Source organism: Nelumbo lutea, chromosome 4 (assembly GCF_056320005.1).
Source record: "Nelumbo lutea isolate HS-2025 chromosome 4, American lotus-T2T, whole genome shotgun sequence".
NCBI lineage: Eukaryota > Viridiplantae > Streptophyta > Magnoliopsida > Proteales > Nelumbonaceae > Nelumbo > Nelumbo lutea.
The window spans coordinates 4,884-21,863 of record NC_142687.1 but is presented as its reverse complement, the minus strand read 5'-3'; the positions used below and the strand labels follow the sequence as shown (position 1 = coordinate 21,863).

Genomic DNA, 16,980 nt, shown 5'->3' with positions numbered 1-16,980 from the left:
GCATAGTGAAGAGACCTGGAGGAAAGTCATGATGCAGCCTTGGCCCCCTTTTCCAACCCTGACAGCTATTAAACCTAAGCCAGGGGGTGATCCAGAAAGGGACCGGAAGAAGGAAGATAAACGGGATCTGGTATGTGAAATTGCAAGAAACCCAAGCACACAAAAGATACTTGTTGGAAGCTACATCCTCACTTGGTCCCAACAAAACTAAGAAATAAGAAGGGTAATGCTCATGTGGCCGTGAACACTGATTCAACATCCTCATCAGGCACATCCCTAGAGACTTTAGCCGCTGTTCGGGCTGCCCTCATACAGTTGGAAAAGGAAATTGGGAGTTCAGCTCAGCCATTTCAGTCACCATCAGCTCCTGCCACATCTGCATTTGCAAATTCAGGTACTCGAGGCTCAGCTTACCATGCTTCAGCTCTAGGTAATACTGACCACTACTGGGTAATAGATTCAGGTGCATCCGACCATATGACTAGCTTGCCATCATTGTTCACTTCTTATCACTTGTCCTCTGGCCGAGATAGAGTATCCATTGCTGATGGCTCTCTTGTTCCCATTTCGGGCAAGGGCGACATCAAGCTATCGGATGCTCTCTTTATCTTCTGTCTTGCATGTTCCTAAGCTTGATACTAACCTGCTTTCAATTAGTAGTATTACCAAACACATGAACTGTTCAGTAACCTTTTTCCCTGACCGATGTGTTTTTTAGGACTTGGAGACGAGGAAGGTGATTGGGACTGGCCGCGAGACGAACGGGATCTATCTGCCTGGAGAGAGTTCTCGTCGGGAGGAGTCAATGGATAATAAGTCTTTTGTTTCCCAGTCTGTGAGTCCGGTTATGCTTTGGCATAATCGATTAGCTCATTTGTCTTTTAAGTCTTTGAAGAGTCTGTTTCCTGCTTTATTTGAGTCTGTTGAGTTATCAAAGTTGAGGTGTGAGAGTTGTGGGTTTGCCAAACATTGTAGAACCTCTTATTCTTTAAGTAATAAAAGGAGTAATTCCTCTTTTGATATTGTGCATACTGATGTTTGGGGGCCATATCATATCTCTTCTATGGGTGGGTACATATATTTTCTACTGTTTGTTGATGACCATACCTGCTTTTCTTGGGTCTATCTTATGCGTTCTTGGGATGAGGTTCCTGCTCTGACCCAAAACTTCCATCAGATGATTCTCACTCAGTTTGGGGCCAAAATCAAAGTCCTTAGATCTGATAATGCAAAGGAATACTTTGCTCAGCCATTGACCTCCTACCTTCTTAGCCATGGAGTTATTCACCATAGCACTTGCCCTTATACATCACAGCAGAACGGCGTTGCCAAAAGAAAGAATAGGCATATCTTGGAGGTGGCTAGAAGCATTATGTTTACCTCCAATGTACCTATTCACTTCTGGGGTGATGCTATCCTCATGACAGTTTATCTCATTAATCGAGTTCCTTCCCGGGTTCTTGATATGAAAACCCCTTTTTCCCTTCTATACCCAGACGAGGGGTTGTTCATTGTTCCCCTTAAAACCTTTGGTTGTACCTGTTTCGTTCAGCTTCTCGGGCCTCATCATTCCAAGTTTGAACCTAAGGCCTCCAAATGCATTTTCCTCGGTTATGCACAAACTCAAAAGGGTTATTGCTGCTATGATCCGGTTTCAGGAAAAAGGTTTGTCTCCATGGATGTCACCTTCTTTGAGGAGACACCCTATTATCCTAGGGTTTCTCCTCAGGGGGAGAGCAGTGAGAGTGGGGCTGTTTTGAGTTTCTTTCCTCAGGGGGAGAGCAGTGAGAGTGGAAGTGGGGCTGTTTTGAGTGGGGCTGTTCCTTTACCTATTCCACTAGGTAATGAAGGCTGTAGTGGTGAGGGTGGTCAGAGGGAGCAGGAGTTGAGAGTTTATCACATGTGATGCGGGCAGGTTGATCTTAGTCATCGACAATCTCGGCCAGCTCCAATTCCTTCTGTGGTTCTAGATCCAGAGCCTACTGAGACACTTCCCACTGTTGCCACTTCCCCTCTTGTGGATGACCTTGATCCCCCTATTGCCATTCGCAAAGGGAAACAACATTGCACCACTTCTACAGTTCACAACATCTCACAGTTCTTATCCATTGCCGATGTCCCTATTCCAAGAACAGTGCAAGAAGCCTTATCAGTTCCAGAATGGAAAGATGCAATGCAAGTCGAAATGGATGCCCTGTTGAAGAATAATACTTGGGTACTAGTTGACCCACCAAAAGGAAAGAAACCGGTGGGATGCAGATGGGTGTTCACTGTGAAGCGTAATGCTAATGGCTCTATTGAAAGGTACAAAGCCCGACTGGTTGCAAAGGGGTTCACTCAGACTTATGGTATAAACTACTTGGAGACCTTTGCTCCAGTAGCCAAGATGACCACCATCCGAGTTCTGTTATCCCTTGCAGCAAATCATTCTTGGCCCTTGTTCCAGATGGATGTTAAAAATGCCTTTCTGAATGGAGACTTACAGGAAGAGGTCTACATGCAGTTGCCTCCTGGATTCTATCTATAGAGACAGGTAAGAAGGTTTGCCGACTGAACAAGGCATTGTATGGTTTGAACCAGTCACCTTGAGCCTGGTTTGATAGGTTCAGATTAGCCCTTGGAAAGTTTGGTTATGTACAGGCCCAGTCAGATCATACACTATTCATCAAGAGGGTGGAGTCCTCTCTGACACTACTTGCAGTATATGTTGATGATATTGTGGTGACAGGAAATGACAGCCATGAGATTGAGTCCCTCAAACAGCTCCTTCATCAAGAGTTTGAGGTGAAAGATCTTGGTGCACTACGGTACTTTTTGGGTATTGAGGTTGCTAGATCCTAGCAGGGGATTTTTATCTCTCAGAGAAAATATGTTCTAGATTTGTTGGCGGAAAATGGAAAGTTGGGTGTTAAGCTTGCTGATACACCCATTGAACAAAATCACAAGATTAGTGCATAGGGCGGGGAGCCTTTTGAAGACAAAGTTATGTTCCAACGGTTGGTTGGAAAGCTCCTATATCACTGCCTCACTCGGCCAAATATCAGTTATGTAGTTAGTGTTGTTAGCCAGTACATGGACTCCCCTAGAACTTCTCATCTTCTTGCGGCAGAGAGAATATTAGCATACTTGAAGAGATGCCCGGGTAGAGGTATACTGCTCAAGAACAATAATCACATGAGGGTGGAGGTCTATACAGATGCCGATTGGGCTGGGAGTGTTGATGACAGAAGGTCTACCTCTGGATATTGTGCCCTTGTAGGAGGTAAACTTGTCTCTTGGAGGAGTAAGAAGCAGTGTTGTTTCCTGCTCCAGTGCTGAAGCGGAATACAGGTCAATGGCTAACGGAGTGGCTGAAGTTTTATGGCTGAGGTCACTACTTGAAGAGTTGGGTATTGACTATGAAAAGCCCTTAATGCTGTATTGTGACAATCAGGCATCTAATAATATAGCCCACAACCTAGTGCAGCATGACAGAACTAAACATATCGAAGTTGATCGACGTTTTGTGCGAGAGAGGGTCATATCACAAGAAGTGTGTCTTCCGTATATCACATCTAATATGCAGCTCGCGGATATCCTCACCAAGGCTGTACCAAGGAAGAAGTTAGAGACAGACCTATCCAAGTTGGGAATGATAGATATCTACTCCCAACTTGAGGGGGAGTTTAGAGAACACTGATGTGGGCCCCACAGCAGTGGTCCCCACTGTGTTCGTAGGACGGCATGTGTAGTTATTTGTTTCAGCTATAGTAGTGTCAGTTTGGGTCAGTTTGTTAATTCAGTTATTTATTTCAGTTTTTATTTACTTTATTTATCGTGTAAGTACTAAGGGCAGATCTGTCCTTTCCATTATGTACTGAACATAACCTATAAATAATAATAGAGTGGCGGCGGCAGATCTGTTAGAATCTGTCCCTCCTTTCAACCCCTTGTGTTCTCCTGTTTCTCTTCTATTCCTTTTCCTTTCTCTCACTTTTCTTCTGTTTTGTAAACCTAAAACATATTAGGATTCAAGACTGATTAGTCTTGATCTTCTTCTTGCTCCATCTACAAACACCTCAACCTTCCGGGGGATTCCTTCTGGTCTTACGTTGCTTAGGCTGACAACAGCTGAGTGCAGGTCTTTCACAAAGAAACCATCCAACTGAGCCTTGCACAGAGAAGCAATGAAACAAGAAACTTCTAATTTCCAGAGATGAAATGGTAGGCCCAAATCTCTATTTGTCTTCAGTAGAAGATCAAGACTGCAATCAGTCTTGAACCCTAATAGATTTTAGGTTAAGAAAAGCAGAAGAAAAGTGAGAGGAAGGAGAAGGAAGAGAAGAGAAACAGGAGAACACACGGGTTTGAAAGGAGGGACAGATTCTAACACATCTGCTGCCGCCACTCTCTTAGTATTTATAGGTTATGTTCAGTACATAGAGGACAGATCTGCCCTTAGTACTTACATGACAAATAAAGTAAATAAAAACTGAAATAAACAACCACCGAAACAACAAACTGACCCCAACTGACACTACTGTGACTGAAACAAATAATTACACATGCTGTCCTACGAACACAGTGGGGACCACTGCTATGGGGCCCACATCAGTGGTCTCTACATCTTCCACCTGCAGACTTTTGGAATTAGAAGGGGGACTCCTTTGAACACAATAATATTATCAGACTCCATTTGAAAACATGCTGCATCAACCCCAACGTAGTTCCAAGACAGCCTTAACTTCTGCAATTCATCTTTAAACCTCTTATCATACCATCTGCAATTCTCCTCCATCTTTTGGTGATTCTTTGGTAACCACTACTAATATATAAAATATTACATATATAATTTTTGCTTCTGTTCCTATAAAATTGTTGATAATCATTGTGATTGTGATTGTGATATAACAAAAAGAAACATACATATATTCATATATTGTATCCTTGTCTTGTGTTATCATTTGGATTTGTTATTATAGGATTAGTGAAAGCTAAAGTAACTTGCTGCTTACAGTTTGACATTACACTGTTTATCCAACCTTCATATATACACTCCTTGTTGCATGTAATGTTGTATTACTTCTGTTATTTTTTTTTGAGCGATATCCTTTCAATATGCAGGTTGCTACAATTGCATGGTTCGAAGCCGATTCTGTGTGTGGCAGTCATTCCATTGCCATCCCACTGGTGCTTGTTTTCCCTTATATGTGTCGTTTTCTCCAGTGTTTGCGGCAATACAAGGACACCAAGGAGAAGACCACTCTTTTAAATGGTATGTACTCTTAATTACATTTTCTCATTTGTTATTTGCCCCCTCGCCCCCCCCCCCCCCCCCCCTCTCTCTCTCCCCATTTGAAAGTAGCCATTGTATGCTAGAAGTTAGGTTTGTCTAAATTCAACACCTTTCAAGACTCAGGATTGTCATGCCCAACAGTTTTTTTTTTTTTTTTGTTCATGGGCTACACAATGGGGAATGGCCCTTTTTTATCTCCCTCCTTTTTACAATCACGCATTGATCACTGTTTCAATGAGACACTATAGTTATGATTTTTGAGTTTCTATTTTTCCTTTAAATTGCAATTGGTACAAAGCAGATGGATACTTTTTTACTCATAATAATAGGCTCAAATAGATATTCAAATTAATATTTTAGCCCTTAACATGTTACTGTTAAAATATTTGTCAATTCTTTCATATATGTCTTCTCTTAGTTGACATATTCAATTAGCATTTTTTCCCTTTGGTAGACTATAAATGATGATTTGGTTTCTTGTGGAACAACTTAGTTGAAGTTAAAGAAGTTGTACTTGGGATAGCATATAACTGAGTTGAGGACTTGAATTAGATTGGTTTGTTGAAGCAGTGTAATAAAATTATTCACTAAATAAGAGTAAAACTAGTTTGAAGGTAAATATACCAGTATGTAAAATCAGGACAAGTATTCATGGATTGTACCAGCACATTGACTCAGAGATCACATAAAAAATTTTTGGCATCTAGGGTAGTGTTTTCCTTTGTGTGTAGATGGAGAGAAGAAAGCAGGGATCATAGTTAATGATTGAGTTGAGTTCTTCCATTTATTTCTTAATGTAAATGAACTCAATATCTTTTTCAGACTTGAATGTGCTCTGATGTCTGCCAATTTGATAGCTGATAGTCTTGCTGGGGAGTGGGTATGATTTGTTTTTGGGGAAAGTTCACTTAGGTAATTTCTTTCCTGGTTATGAGTTATTTTCTTTCTTTCTTTCTCTGTGCTCTGCTTCTTTGAGACCTCTTGGTTTTTCCCTTCTCCAAAAAGTGTTCTTGCAGGTTGTAGGGTTCCTGATCCATATACTTGATTCTAGATTCTCAATTAAAAAATTAAGTTAAAATTGATAAATATGAAGCAAATAATTTTATTGATAAGCTTGGGAGAAAATGCATATATGAAGAATTGAACATTCTTCTGTGAAGTGGAATCTTGAAAGTATGGATACCCATCTGATTCTGGATGCTAGGAAGCTTAGTAGGGGTTCTGCTAAAGTTTCACATTTTTCTTTTCTTTTTTTTTTTTTGTGCAGCATGGTTGGTGTTTGTTGGAAAACGTGGGGTTACTGGTTTAGATCTGAAAATAGAATTGTATATATTCCTAGGATTGAGGAAGGATTGATTTAGAAAGTTTTTTCTTTCTATTTTTGTACTTTCTATTTTCTCTTCTTTCTATTTTTTCTTCTTTCTATTTTCTTTTCTTTCTATTTTCTTTTCTTTCTATTTTTCTTTCTTTCTATTTATTACAGCAGCTTACTGTATAAATATGCCCATTGGCAATAGAATGAAACATATCAGTATTCTACCATTCCAAAACAGTGTTGTTCTTTTTATGAAAATGGTCATAGCCTTCAGTGTTGCTAATAGGATCTCAAATAGAAAATTCCCAATAAAGAAGCGACAATAATACAAAAGTGAATTTTGTGCAGTGTCTGGGCTGGGAGATCTGCCCTTGGACCTTGGCCAAGCCCCCCCAATACCTTCCCTGATATGAACTAAGATGGAGTGTTTTAAAAGCACAAAGGTCAAAAAAGGCACAGGGGCCAATTTGTGTCCGAGGTACAAGGCGAGGCGTGCACCTTTTTGAAGCAAGGTGCAAAAATACAAAAAAAAAAGATAGAAAATAAAATATGTCAGAAAGTTCAAAAAATGCCAAAAATTCAAAATGAAATAAAAAATGTTAAACATAATATTAATAAAATATAAACTTAAATTTTAAAATAAATTAAAAAAACTATTATCTAAAATTAAAATACATAAACATAACATGTGAAGTGTATTAAAATGAAAATTTAAAAATAAAATCAAACATATAAAACATTTTCAAGCATGTAAAACCCACAATCTCTTTTTTTCCTCAATTGTATTACTTCAAGTAGCTAATGTGATGTAAAACATATTAGATTCCTGATTCTACGAGCTGCCTTTGTGCCACACCCCTCGAGGCAAGCCCAAACAAGCCCATGTTAGGGTCTTAAATTCTTAATTTCCACACAAGAAATAATGATTTTATGATTTTAATTGCATTTTAAGAAGATATTTTATGGCATGATCGAGGGTCCAGGGGTGGAACCCCCAACCTAGTTGCTAGGTTCAAAAAAAGAAAAATAAAATTTTCAAAAAGTGCATGCTTCGGCTAAGGCGCAAGGCGTGCCTACCCTAAAATTCACCTCACCTGTGCGCCTAGGCACACCTTTTAAATCACTACATTGGAAATGGTATTTGAAGGAAATTAGTGGCTAATGGGTCAAACCAAGGTTCAAAGTATTGATACAAGTCAATACGCCTTACTGGTGTATCGACCTGTATTGGCGCTTTTTTTGTGTTTTTATTTTTTTTATTTTTTTCGGATATGGTTTAGAGGGGTCGGTTTAAGGCATGACTACCCTCTGAACCATGGTACCTGAAACACCCTCTGTAGGGGAATATTGGGGAGACCACGATACGATATTATCGGACGAAACAAGCCGATACATAACGATATTTTGAACCTTTGGTCAAACATATCCCTACTCTCTCTTTTTGTAGAACTTTAGAGAAAAGATGAGATAAACTTAGAAAAACCAGGAGAGTTGGCTCTTTGGGGTAGAGTGTTGGAGATGTTTTAAAGAAATTGGTGGTATGGAAGAAGAGCCATCTGTTAATTGGGGGCAGAATCACATTTGACAAAATCCACCTCTCAAATCTACTTGTTTATACGATGTTGGTGAAGGTGATTAGAACCTTATAGAAAGTATGAGAGTTCTCCTCCTAGGCAAGGCCTTCATTCTCATTCCTAAGCAATGTGTAACTTAAGATAACACTCAAATGTTAAGTGTTATTCCAAGTTCCACATTGTTCAAGAATGGGAATGGAGGCCACGTCAGGCTGGGCTTTGCACTTACAATTAGGGCTACAGAGAGACAAGTGTACAAGAAACGGCCACGTCAGCCTTTAAGCAATATAACTGAAAGCCAACCACTCGAACAGACCACATAACTGAAAGCCTACACAAGTGTGGGCCGATATATCCATGGACTTCATAACGGGGCTGCCCCTTTTCTATGGCAAGTCTGTCATTCTCGTAGTTGTTGATAGATTCACCAAATACTGCCACTTCCTCCCTCTCTCCCACCCCTTCACAGCATCAAAGGTGGCTGAGATTTTTACCAAGGAGGTGGCCCGGCTGCATGGTACCCCTAACTCCATTGTCTCAGACCGTGACCCAATTTTCATGAGTCGTTTCTGGGCAGAACTTTTCCGGTTACAAGGAGTGAAACTCTTCAAATCTACCAGCTACCATCCTCAAACAGACGAACAAACTGAGGTGGTCAACCAGAGTTTGGAAACCTGTCTAAGGTGCTATGCAGGGGATAGGCCACGCCAGTGGCTCAAGTGGCTCCATTGGGCTGAATGGTGGTACAATACCACTTATCACAGTGCAGCAGGAATGACTCCATTCAGGGCTCTATATGAACGGGACCCACCTTCCTACTCCCATGTGAGAAAGGGTCTACAGCAGTAGTAGCAGTGGAAGACCAACTTCTCCAACGGGATATAGTGTTACAAGAGCTGAAATCCCTTCTCCGTCAAGCCCAACAATGGATGACGGACTCTTACAACAGAAATCATAGGCCAGTCCAGTACCAAATTGGAGATCAAGTCTTCCTTAAACTACAACCGTACAAGCAAGTTTCAGTAGCAGGCCGCGGGTGGAACAAACTGAGTCCAAGATACTTAGGCCCATTTCAGATTGTTGAACGCATTGGGTCCGTGGCATACAGACTTTCCAGCGACGGCAAAATTGCATCCCATATTTCATGTATCTCATTAAAGAATTGGCCAAAAACGGGAGCAATAACGACAACAATCCTTTCATCATTTTCAGAAGATGGCCAAGTTAAAACTGAACCTACCCAGATAACAGATTTCAGGTGGATACGCAAGGGGCATCACATCGAACCAGAAGCATTGGTGGTATGGTCAGGTCTCCCACTGAAAATGCAACTTGGGAACTTTACTTGGACTTACAGAATAGATTCTCACATCTTGACCTTGAGGGCAAGGTCTCTTTCAAGGGAGGAGGGACTGTTAAGACACAAATAAGTGGAACAGAGAGACAAGTGTACAAGAAAAGGCCATGTCAGCCTTTAAGCAATATAACTGAAAGCCAACCACTCGAACAGACCACATAACAAACTGGACAAGTGGAGAGGTTGGTATAACAGAATTGTAACTGAGTGTATCCTAGTTATAAATAAGGAAAGAAAGTCCAGAAGGAGCAGAATTGATTTCTGGGAATTCCCTCTCTCTCTCTCTCTCTCTCTCTCTCTCGCTTCAGGAGGCAGGCTTCCTCGAAAAGCCCTGAGTTAGGCAGTTACCTAACAATATAATATAAAATGTTATATATAATTACATATTATAAGTGTCATTATAATATTTATACATAAAATATTGGTTTATTTAGTGAAGGAAATCCAGGGCCATCAGGTATTGGAGATGTCTTCTGGGATGGGAATAGCAATGTTGTGGTTCTTTTTTCTGCTCCCATTGGTGTTGGGGACTCATTATGGGCAGAAATCTTTGCTGTTTTGGAAGGAGCTATGAGAGCCGAAGAGCTCAACCTTTCTAAGGTACTTATTGAAGGGGAACCTAAGCTGGTTATTGGTTGGCTTCAAAAAGAGGAGGAGAGGGGATGGTGGGGTTACGCCAATGAAAAAAAAGGAAAATTAGACACTTGACTCAAGGAATGGATATCAAGCTGAATGGTGAATAGGGATGCCAACTCCATGACTGATGCTTTAGCTAAACAACGGGTGGGAAGAAACACTAAATTCTGGGCTATATTGTATTTTCTTGCCTCTTTCGGGGGAGCTAAGAGAGTTTATTCCTCCTTATCTGTATCTTCTACATATATGCATATGTATAGGTTATGTATAAAATACATATATTTAAATGTATGTGGGTTGACTGGGCTTGAAGCATTTAGGCCCAGGCCCAGCCCTAAAATTTGCAGGACCGAGCTGGGTCTGAAATCAAAACCTAGGCCCAAGCCCGGAATTTCTGAGCCGGGTTGGGCTGTGTAGGAATTAAATGAGGCCCATGCTTTTTGTGCTATAGGTCCAAAGCCTAGCCAAGCCCAACTTAGATTACACTTGTGCAGATTTCACATTGGTGCCTCACATGCACATCTCAATGTGCATTGGGCACATCTCCTCTAGTTGTCATTGGAAGATGTTCCCAAAACACGGTTGGGATGTGCTGTGGGGCGCAGATGCGAATTCGCTTGTGCAATATTTGTTTTACTGTTTAATATGTTATTTAATTTAAAATTTTATAAATAATTAAATTTTTATCATAAGATGCAATGGGCTTAAAGTCGTTAGGCCCAGAAAGCCTGTAATCCTGGTGTGCAGGCCAGGTTGGGCCCAGGCCTAGGTTAATGCACTTTACAGTGGTGCTACTCCTGTGCCAGCCTGGCCCATGATCACCGCTATTACTAATGCTGATCTGTCATGCCCGGTAATTGTCTCTGTGGAACCAAGAGACATTGTATGCATCTGAGTGGGCAAAGACTTCCTGTGATGAAGGAAGTTTTGCACTCCCCAAGTTTTAGGTACGAAGCGGGTTCAAACTCTAGCCTAATCTCCAGAAGAAAAAAAAAGTAAAAAGCGTGCTACATCAAATTTCTCCCACTTGCTGCTGAGTTTTAATGTCAAAACTAAGAGGCTGATAAGTATCAAGCTCATTTCGTACACTTCTAAGATTAGCATAATAATCGTTTATATTCTTGTCACCCTGTTGCAACTAGACTTACTGCTAGAATAACTAATAACGTGTGATGTTGTCTTTCCCAGAATACAACCTTTGGGTATGTTCCCAAACTTCTTTGGCTATACTGAAAAAAACATAAAATTAACACACTTATCTTTATACTTCTAAGATTAGCATAATAATCCTTTATATTATTGTCACCCTGTTGCAACTGGAATTACTGCTAGAATAACTAATACATGTGTGGTGTTGTCTTTCCCAGAATACATCCTTTGGGCATGTTCCCAGGCTTCTTTGGATATACTGAAAAAACATAAAATTAACACTTCTCTTGGATTTCATGCTATTCCATAACATTATTAGCTTCTGGTTTGGCACTTTTCAAATACTTAAACTTTCCTTCAGCTTTAAGAAAAACTTCCACAGGTTTAGACCAATGCATGTAATTGTTACCATTCAGTTTGATGGCTATCATTTCTCTTTTGTAAACCGAATCTTTCAGATTGTGCTAGATTGTTTGGTTTGGTTTCTCCCAATGTTCAGAGAACTGGACCAGGCATAGAACCAGAAGAGGGAGAGGTTCACGGGTCAAAGGTTCAATCACGGTTAAGTTAGAGATAGAACCATGATGACATAATATATATGTCGTCTTCCTTGTACAGCAACCCAGGTGAGGAAAAAAGCAGATTGAAATAGGATTAGAGCCTTCATATGTTCCTTCTTGGTGCTTTAATACAATGTCAATGTTATTCAGTTGCTTTTAGAAATGAAAGAGAGTGAAGAGAAGAGTAATAGAAGAGAGGGAGGAGAGAAACAAATGGAATAGAAGAATGGGAGAGAAAATTCAACCCTCCCAGTCAGCCAGATCTATTACTTATCTTAATATCATACAAAGACTAAACTTCTCCTACTTTAAGTGTGGGCGTGGTTACTTAAACCTGGACAGACCTGTAACAACATACTTATATAAAATAAGGTAGAAAGAGTGAAAGACTAGATTATTCCTGATTAGTCAACTGACTCTTGATAAAAATGAACTAAAAGTAACTTTTTGTATATCATGAAAAAATGAATTGAAAATCATTTGTTCGAACTTGGATACATGATTCTTGGCTCAAATAAAACATTCCAAGTTTCCGACCGGCTTTATTGATGCAAGATGCATATAACCAAATGATATCAAACTGGGGTGTCTCCATATTTGATCCAATTGTAATGGATGGATTGACTTGGGGTCACCCTTTACCGGAATGAACAAATGGATAATGATTACCGCCTTAGACTTCTATAACAGGGGCCTGTTGGAGGTGCGTAAAAGTGGGAGGAAGTTTTAGACATTGTTAGTAAAGTGATATTTTAGGTAATTTCTGTATATGTAAGGAGTGGATTTCCTATCAGTTGTTTAATGGGGGAACCCTAGCCAACTTGGAAACTTCACCATGGCAATTTTGTTTCTCAAAATGAGTCTTTGTGTTCTTGCATTGTTCAATATAAATCTTCTTTTTATGCTTCTTTTAAATAAAATCTTAACATTTGGATAGGTATTCATAAGTTGGGCACAACTTTTACTGCTGTACACACACACACACACACGAGGGAGGGAGGGAAAAAAAACTTCTGCTCACATGAGGGACGGGGAGAGGAAAAAAAACTTTTGCTGCTTTTGTTTTGAATAGGGGAGTTAATACAACCGGCTAGGAGGGCCCTCTGTATTATGGATATTTCTATGTTTGGCTACAAAATTCTTCCACATGGCAGAGATAGGTGAGGTTGTATAGGAGCTTCCCTATTAAGTGTGTTGAACAACGTTCTTCTGTTGCTTGTACAAACTCTGTTTTTGATTACACACACACAGAAGAAAGCGAGAGAGGGGGGAAGGGGAACTATCACGACTGGTTAGGAGGGCCCTCTATATGATGGACATTTCTATGTTTGGCTACAAAATTCTTCTAGGAGCTTCCCTATTTAGTGTGTTGAGAGAGAGAGAGAGAGGAATTAATATGACCGGTTAGGAGGGCCCTCTATATGATAGACATTTCTATGTTTGGCTACAAAATTCTTCCACATGGCAGAGATAGGTAAGGTTGAATAGGAGCTTCCCTATATAGTGTGTTGAACGACATTAAATTTCTCCTGCCTTTTTGTAAACAGTAAGATGCTTGTACGAACTCTGTTTTTGATTAACTAGTCGGTCTTGTATGCTCATTTGATTAACTAGTTGGTCTTCCATATAGATTGCATTTTTGCCCTAATGACTGTTTTGGTTAACCTTACTTATGTATGCTTTTCAGCTTTAAAATATTCAACGGCTGTCCCAGTGATTTTTCTCTCAGCCCTTAAATATCACGTCCTCCCTGATAGGTGGACAAATAATTTTCGCCCCCTTTGGCTTCTTTCAAGTGTTGTAAATTCGCTCTACTCATTTTACTGGGATGTGACCCGTGATTGGGACTTGAGGTATACATGAATTTCTTTTCTTGTCAAATATAACCTGACAATTTCTCCTATTTTGAGTACTCGTTCATTGCACCATATGAAAAGATGACAACCTTGTGCTAGTATTAAAATATTTTGACTTGGCTCCTAAAATAATTTATTATGTAGTTTAGGCTGTGTTTGGTTGCAGTGCAAATAAATTTGCACTGATGCAAAACATGACAATGCAAATGATTTGAGTGTAAATTCTGACCTATTTCTGTTTCAAATTTTAGTTTATTTTGTTTGATTGCAGTACAGATTGAGTAAATTAAGACATAAAGTAAAATCCAAAACAAAATTAAACAATAATTTGCATTTTTTACATTTGCACTCCCATGCATTTGTACTAGTTTAAATGAATTTGCACTGCAACCTAACACAACCTTAGTATTCTACTACCATTTCTTCTTGGAAACAAGAAAAAGAAAAGAAAATTATGTGCTAACTCGTCTTCTCATTTGATAGTGGCTTCACTCGGATTTTCAAGTTCAGCAAACAGCATATCTGCTCAAACCTATTGTATGGACGACAATGGGTAAGGTTCCCGGCTATAATGAAATTCTGGTAGTTTTAAATGTGCACAAAAAGTAATTATGAAATGTTAAGTTTTGCAGGTTTACTTTTGGGTGATAGGAAGCAACCTTGTCCTCCGTTGTACTTGGACATATAAGCTGTCTGCCCATCTTCGCCATAACTACCTGACTGTTTTTACTATCACGGCCTTGGAGATTCTTCGACGCTTCCAGTGGATTTTCTTCCGTGTGGAGAATGAGTGGAATAAAATTAAGTCAGGCATGCAGGTATCCATGAGTGACATCCCAAAGGAGGAAGACAAATTACTTGGTTCCGCCAACTAAAACATACAAGTAAGCTACTCAAACGGGTATTGCCCTATAATAGCATCAATTTAAATGCATACCCCTGTGCGCCCCCCTGTATATCATTATGTTCTATCATTAAGGCTCACTTTGGAAAGAGTACAAATGCAAATATATAGTGTAAATACATACAAAATATAAGGTTTTGCACTCTACATATTTGTATTTGTACTCCTACCAAACTAAGCCTAAAGGTTCATTTTGGTGTTATTTAATGAGATGACCACAAAAAATCACTTTGTAAAACATAGGTTTATTGATAATGGTATTATTGGTTAATCGGGTATCTCTTATTTTAATTGCGGTAAATCAGTTGGTATTTTTTTGATCAAAGGGTTTCTGTTTTGGAGGATATAGTAGACTAGTAGTGATCTCAGTGTGTTTTACTGGTGCAGTAAAACTTCACTGTCAAATGATGTTGGCATGTTGCGCAAGGGCTTTGAGTACTGGCATTGTATCGTGGTTCCCTGTGAAAACTCATGGTTATCCCCTTCGCTCAAGTTCTGTTATCCCGACCAACCTGGACTATAGCAACTGTGGAAAGGTAGATTTGGGCTTGGGGTTGAGGCCTCAGTTAGCTCATGTCCGATCCAAGCCCAGCCCAACCCAACCCAACCTAGGCCTGAACCCAACTCTAGCCCATCTGAACAAATACATACATGCATCGTATATATAATTAAAAGGTGAGCATCCAAATGGAAGTTTCTGTAATGAGTGCAAGAAGCTTCCCTAGTTCCAGCCAAAAAAAAGTATATATTCTTTGATTGACTTTGGCAGCCCCAATTCCCAAAAGCAAAACAACTTAGACACTTGGTACGCGTTCAAAGTGTTTTGTTTTAGGATTGTAATTTTGAGAAAAAAAAGAAGCATTTTTTTTAGTTTTTGGCTGATCGGCAGCTTTTTTGTTCAAAATAGCTTATTGCAACTGTAAAAAGCTAAATGGACTTTCTTTTAACTTTGCCTCTAATATGAATATTCCCTTGGCTCAACGGTCAATATGATTAAGAATGTCATTGGATTTAAGCAAAAGCTATTCCCTTTTATATATCTTGGAGCTTCTATTGGTTTCAGAAGCCTGAAAATTATTGACATTGATCCTTTAATGATGAAAAGTAAAAATAAAGTTGAAGGGTAGAAAGGGAAACTATTGTATTCAATTGGGAGGTCGATTGATTCTTATAAAACACATTCTCTAATCAATGTTGATACATATTGGTTTCACCTCTTATTGTAGTTATAAGAAAATTCATTCTATTTTTTAACTTTTTGTGTGGAGCCACGGTTCATGGGAATAGAATGTATTGGATTGGTTGGGCCAAAATGTGCAAACCTCTTAAGATGGGGTCTCAATATTAGATCTCTTTCTGATATATAGTTGTAAAGTTAGTAGCAAAGGGAGAATGAAGCTTATTATTTTTGTGTCATCCGAACCATAACAAGGTGTGAAACACTGCAATGCTTGAAAACTAATGTGCAAATACAAATTGGGGTGCAATAGTGGTGCAAAGTATCCTTTAATGTTGATTGTGAATTGCAAAATCATTGCACTCTGTATAGAATATGGAACGGGCTGAATTGTACCACTTGGTCACTTTCTTTAAAACCACATTTGTCCCCTTATGGTGTAAATGGGAATTTGCAAATCATCTTTCAAGATGAATTAGTCCACATGCTTCTGATATATGTGAACTCGCTTACTAGTCTTCCACGAATCATAATTGAAAAATGCTTAGAAATAATGGACAGAAACAACAAAACAATCTTTAGTAGTTTGTGCCATCTAATTTTTTAGTCACACAAATGGACACAAAAGCGTATAAAGCAGTTAATCAGATTTTTAAAATAAACAGTCAAAGCATAATCATTTAAAAAAGATACAATGTGATGTGTATACACACATCCCAACCCAACGTTGCCCGACTCGCGTACAGGGGTGAAAAGCACCCTAACTCCCCATAAGCATGTGAGCATAATGTGTAGTCTACCTTCCTCCTATAGGTCCCTAGCCATAGGGATAGCAAGTTAACTTATGAGCTGAACACTACCCCATTTCCCATGTGTCAGCACCCAAAAAGTGGATACTTGCCCCTATTACTTGCAAATCTCTCTTTAGACACTTCACACGACTAATCCAACACCCCCTAAAGACTCTAGGTACCCCAAGACCCTTGCTTGTCAAATTTCATCTCAATGATCCGTCATTTGCCCCATGATTGAAACAAGATTCCTTTTCAGCTATATTCATTGTTCAAGAACCATGATCTCATTAATCCCCTAGACCTCTTTAGACCCATTTGACCACACCAATGTGTCCCAAACCCTCAAAAACCTCACCCCACCAAATTTCACCTAAAAACTCCAT

General features: G+C 39.5%; 1 protein-coding gene across 40 annotated transcripts in view; it reads left to right on the top strand.

Annotated features, from left to right (window-relative positions):
* The window catches only part of LOC148853270 (uncharacterized), a 62,873-nt gene extending 47,226 nt beyond the window's left edge, over window positions 1-15,647 (top strand). For 27 of the 40 annotated variants that reach the window (XM_088984553.1, XM_088984591.1, XM_088984579.1 and 24 more), the window contains 4 exons: window positions 5,104-5,254; window positions 13,554-13,719; window positions 14,206-14,275; window positions 14,355-14,904. In XM_088984553.1, the coding sequence (XP_088840679.1) occupies window positions 5,104-5,254; window positions 13,554-13,719; window positions 14,206-14,275; window positions 14,355-14,597 (630 nt within the window). In that variant the 3' untranslated portion in view covers window positions 14,598-14,904. Of the gene's footprint in view, window positions 1-5,103; window positions 5,255-13,553; window positions 13,720-14,205; window positions 14,276-14,354; window positions 14,905-15,013 lie in introns of those variants that run through there. The other 13 variants (XM_088984581.1, XM_088984557.1, XM_088984566.1 and 10 more) reach the window with 1 other exon arrangement.
* The last annotated feature ends 1,333 nt before the right edge of the window (window positions 15,648-16,980 follow it).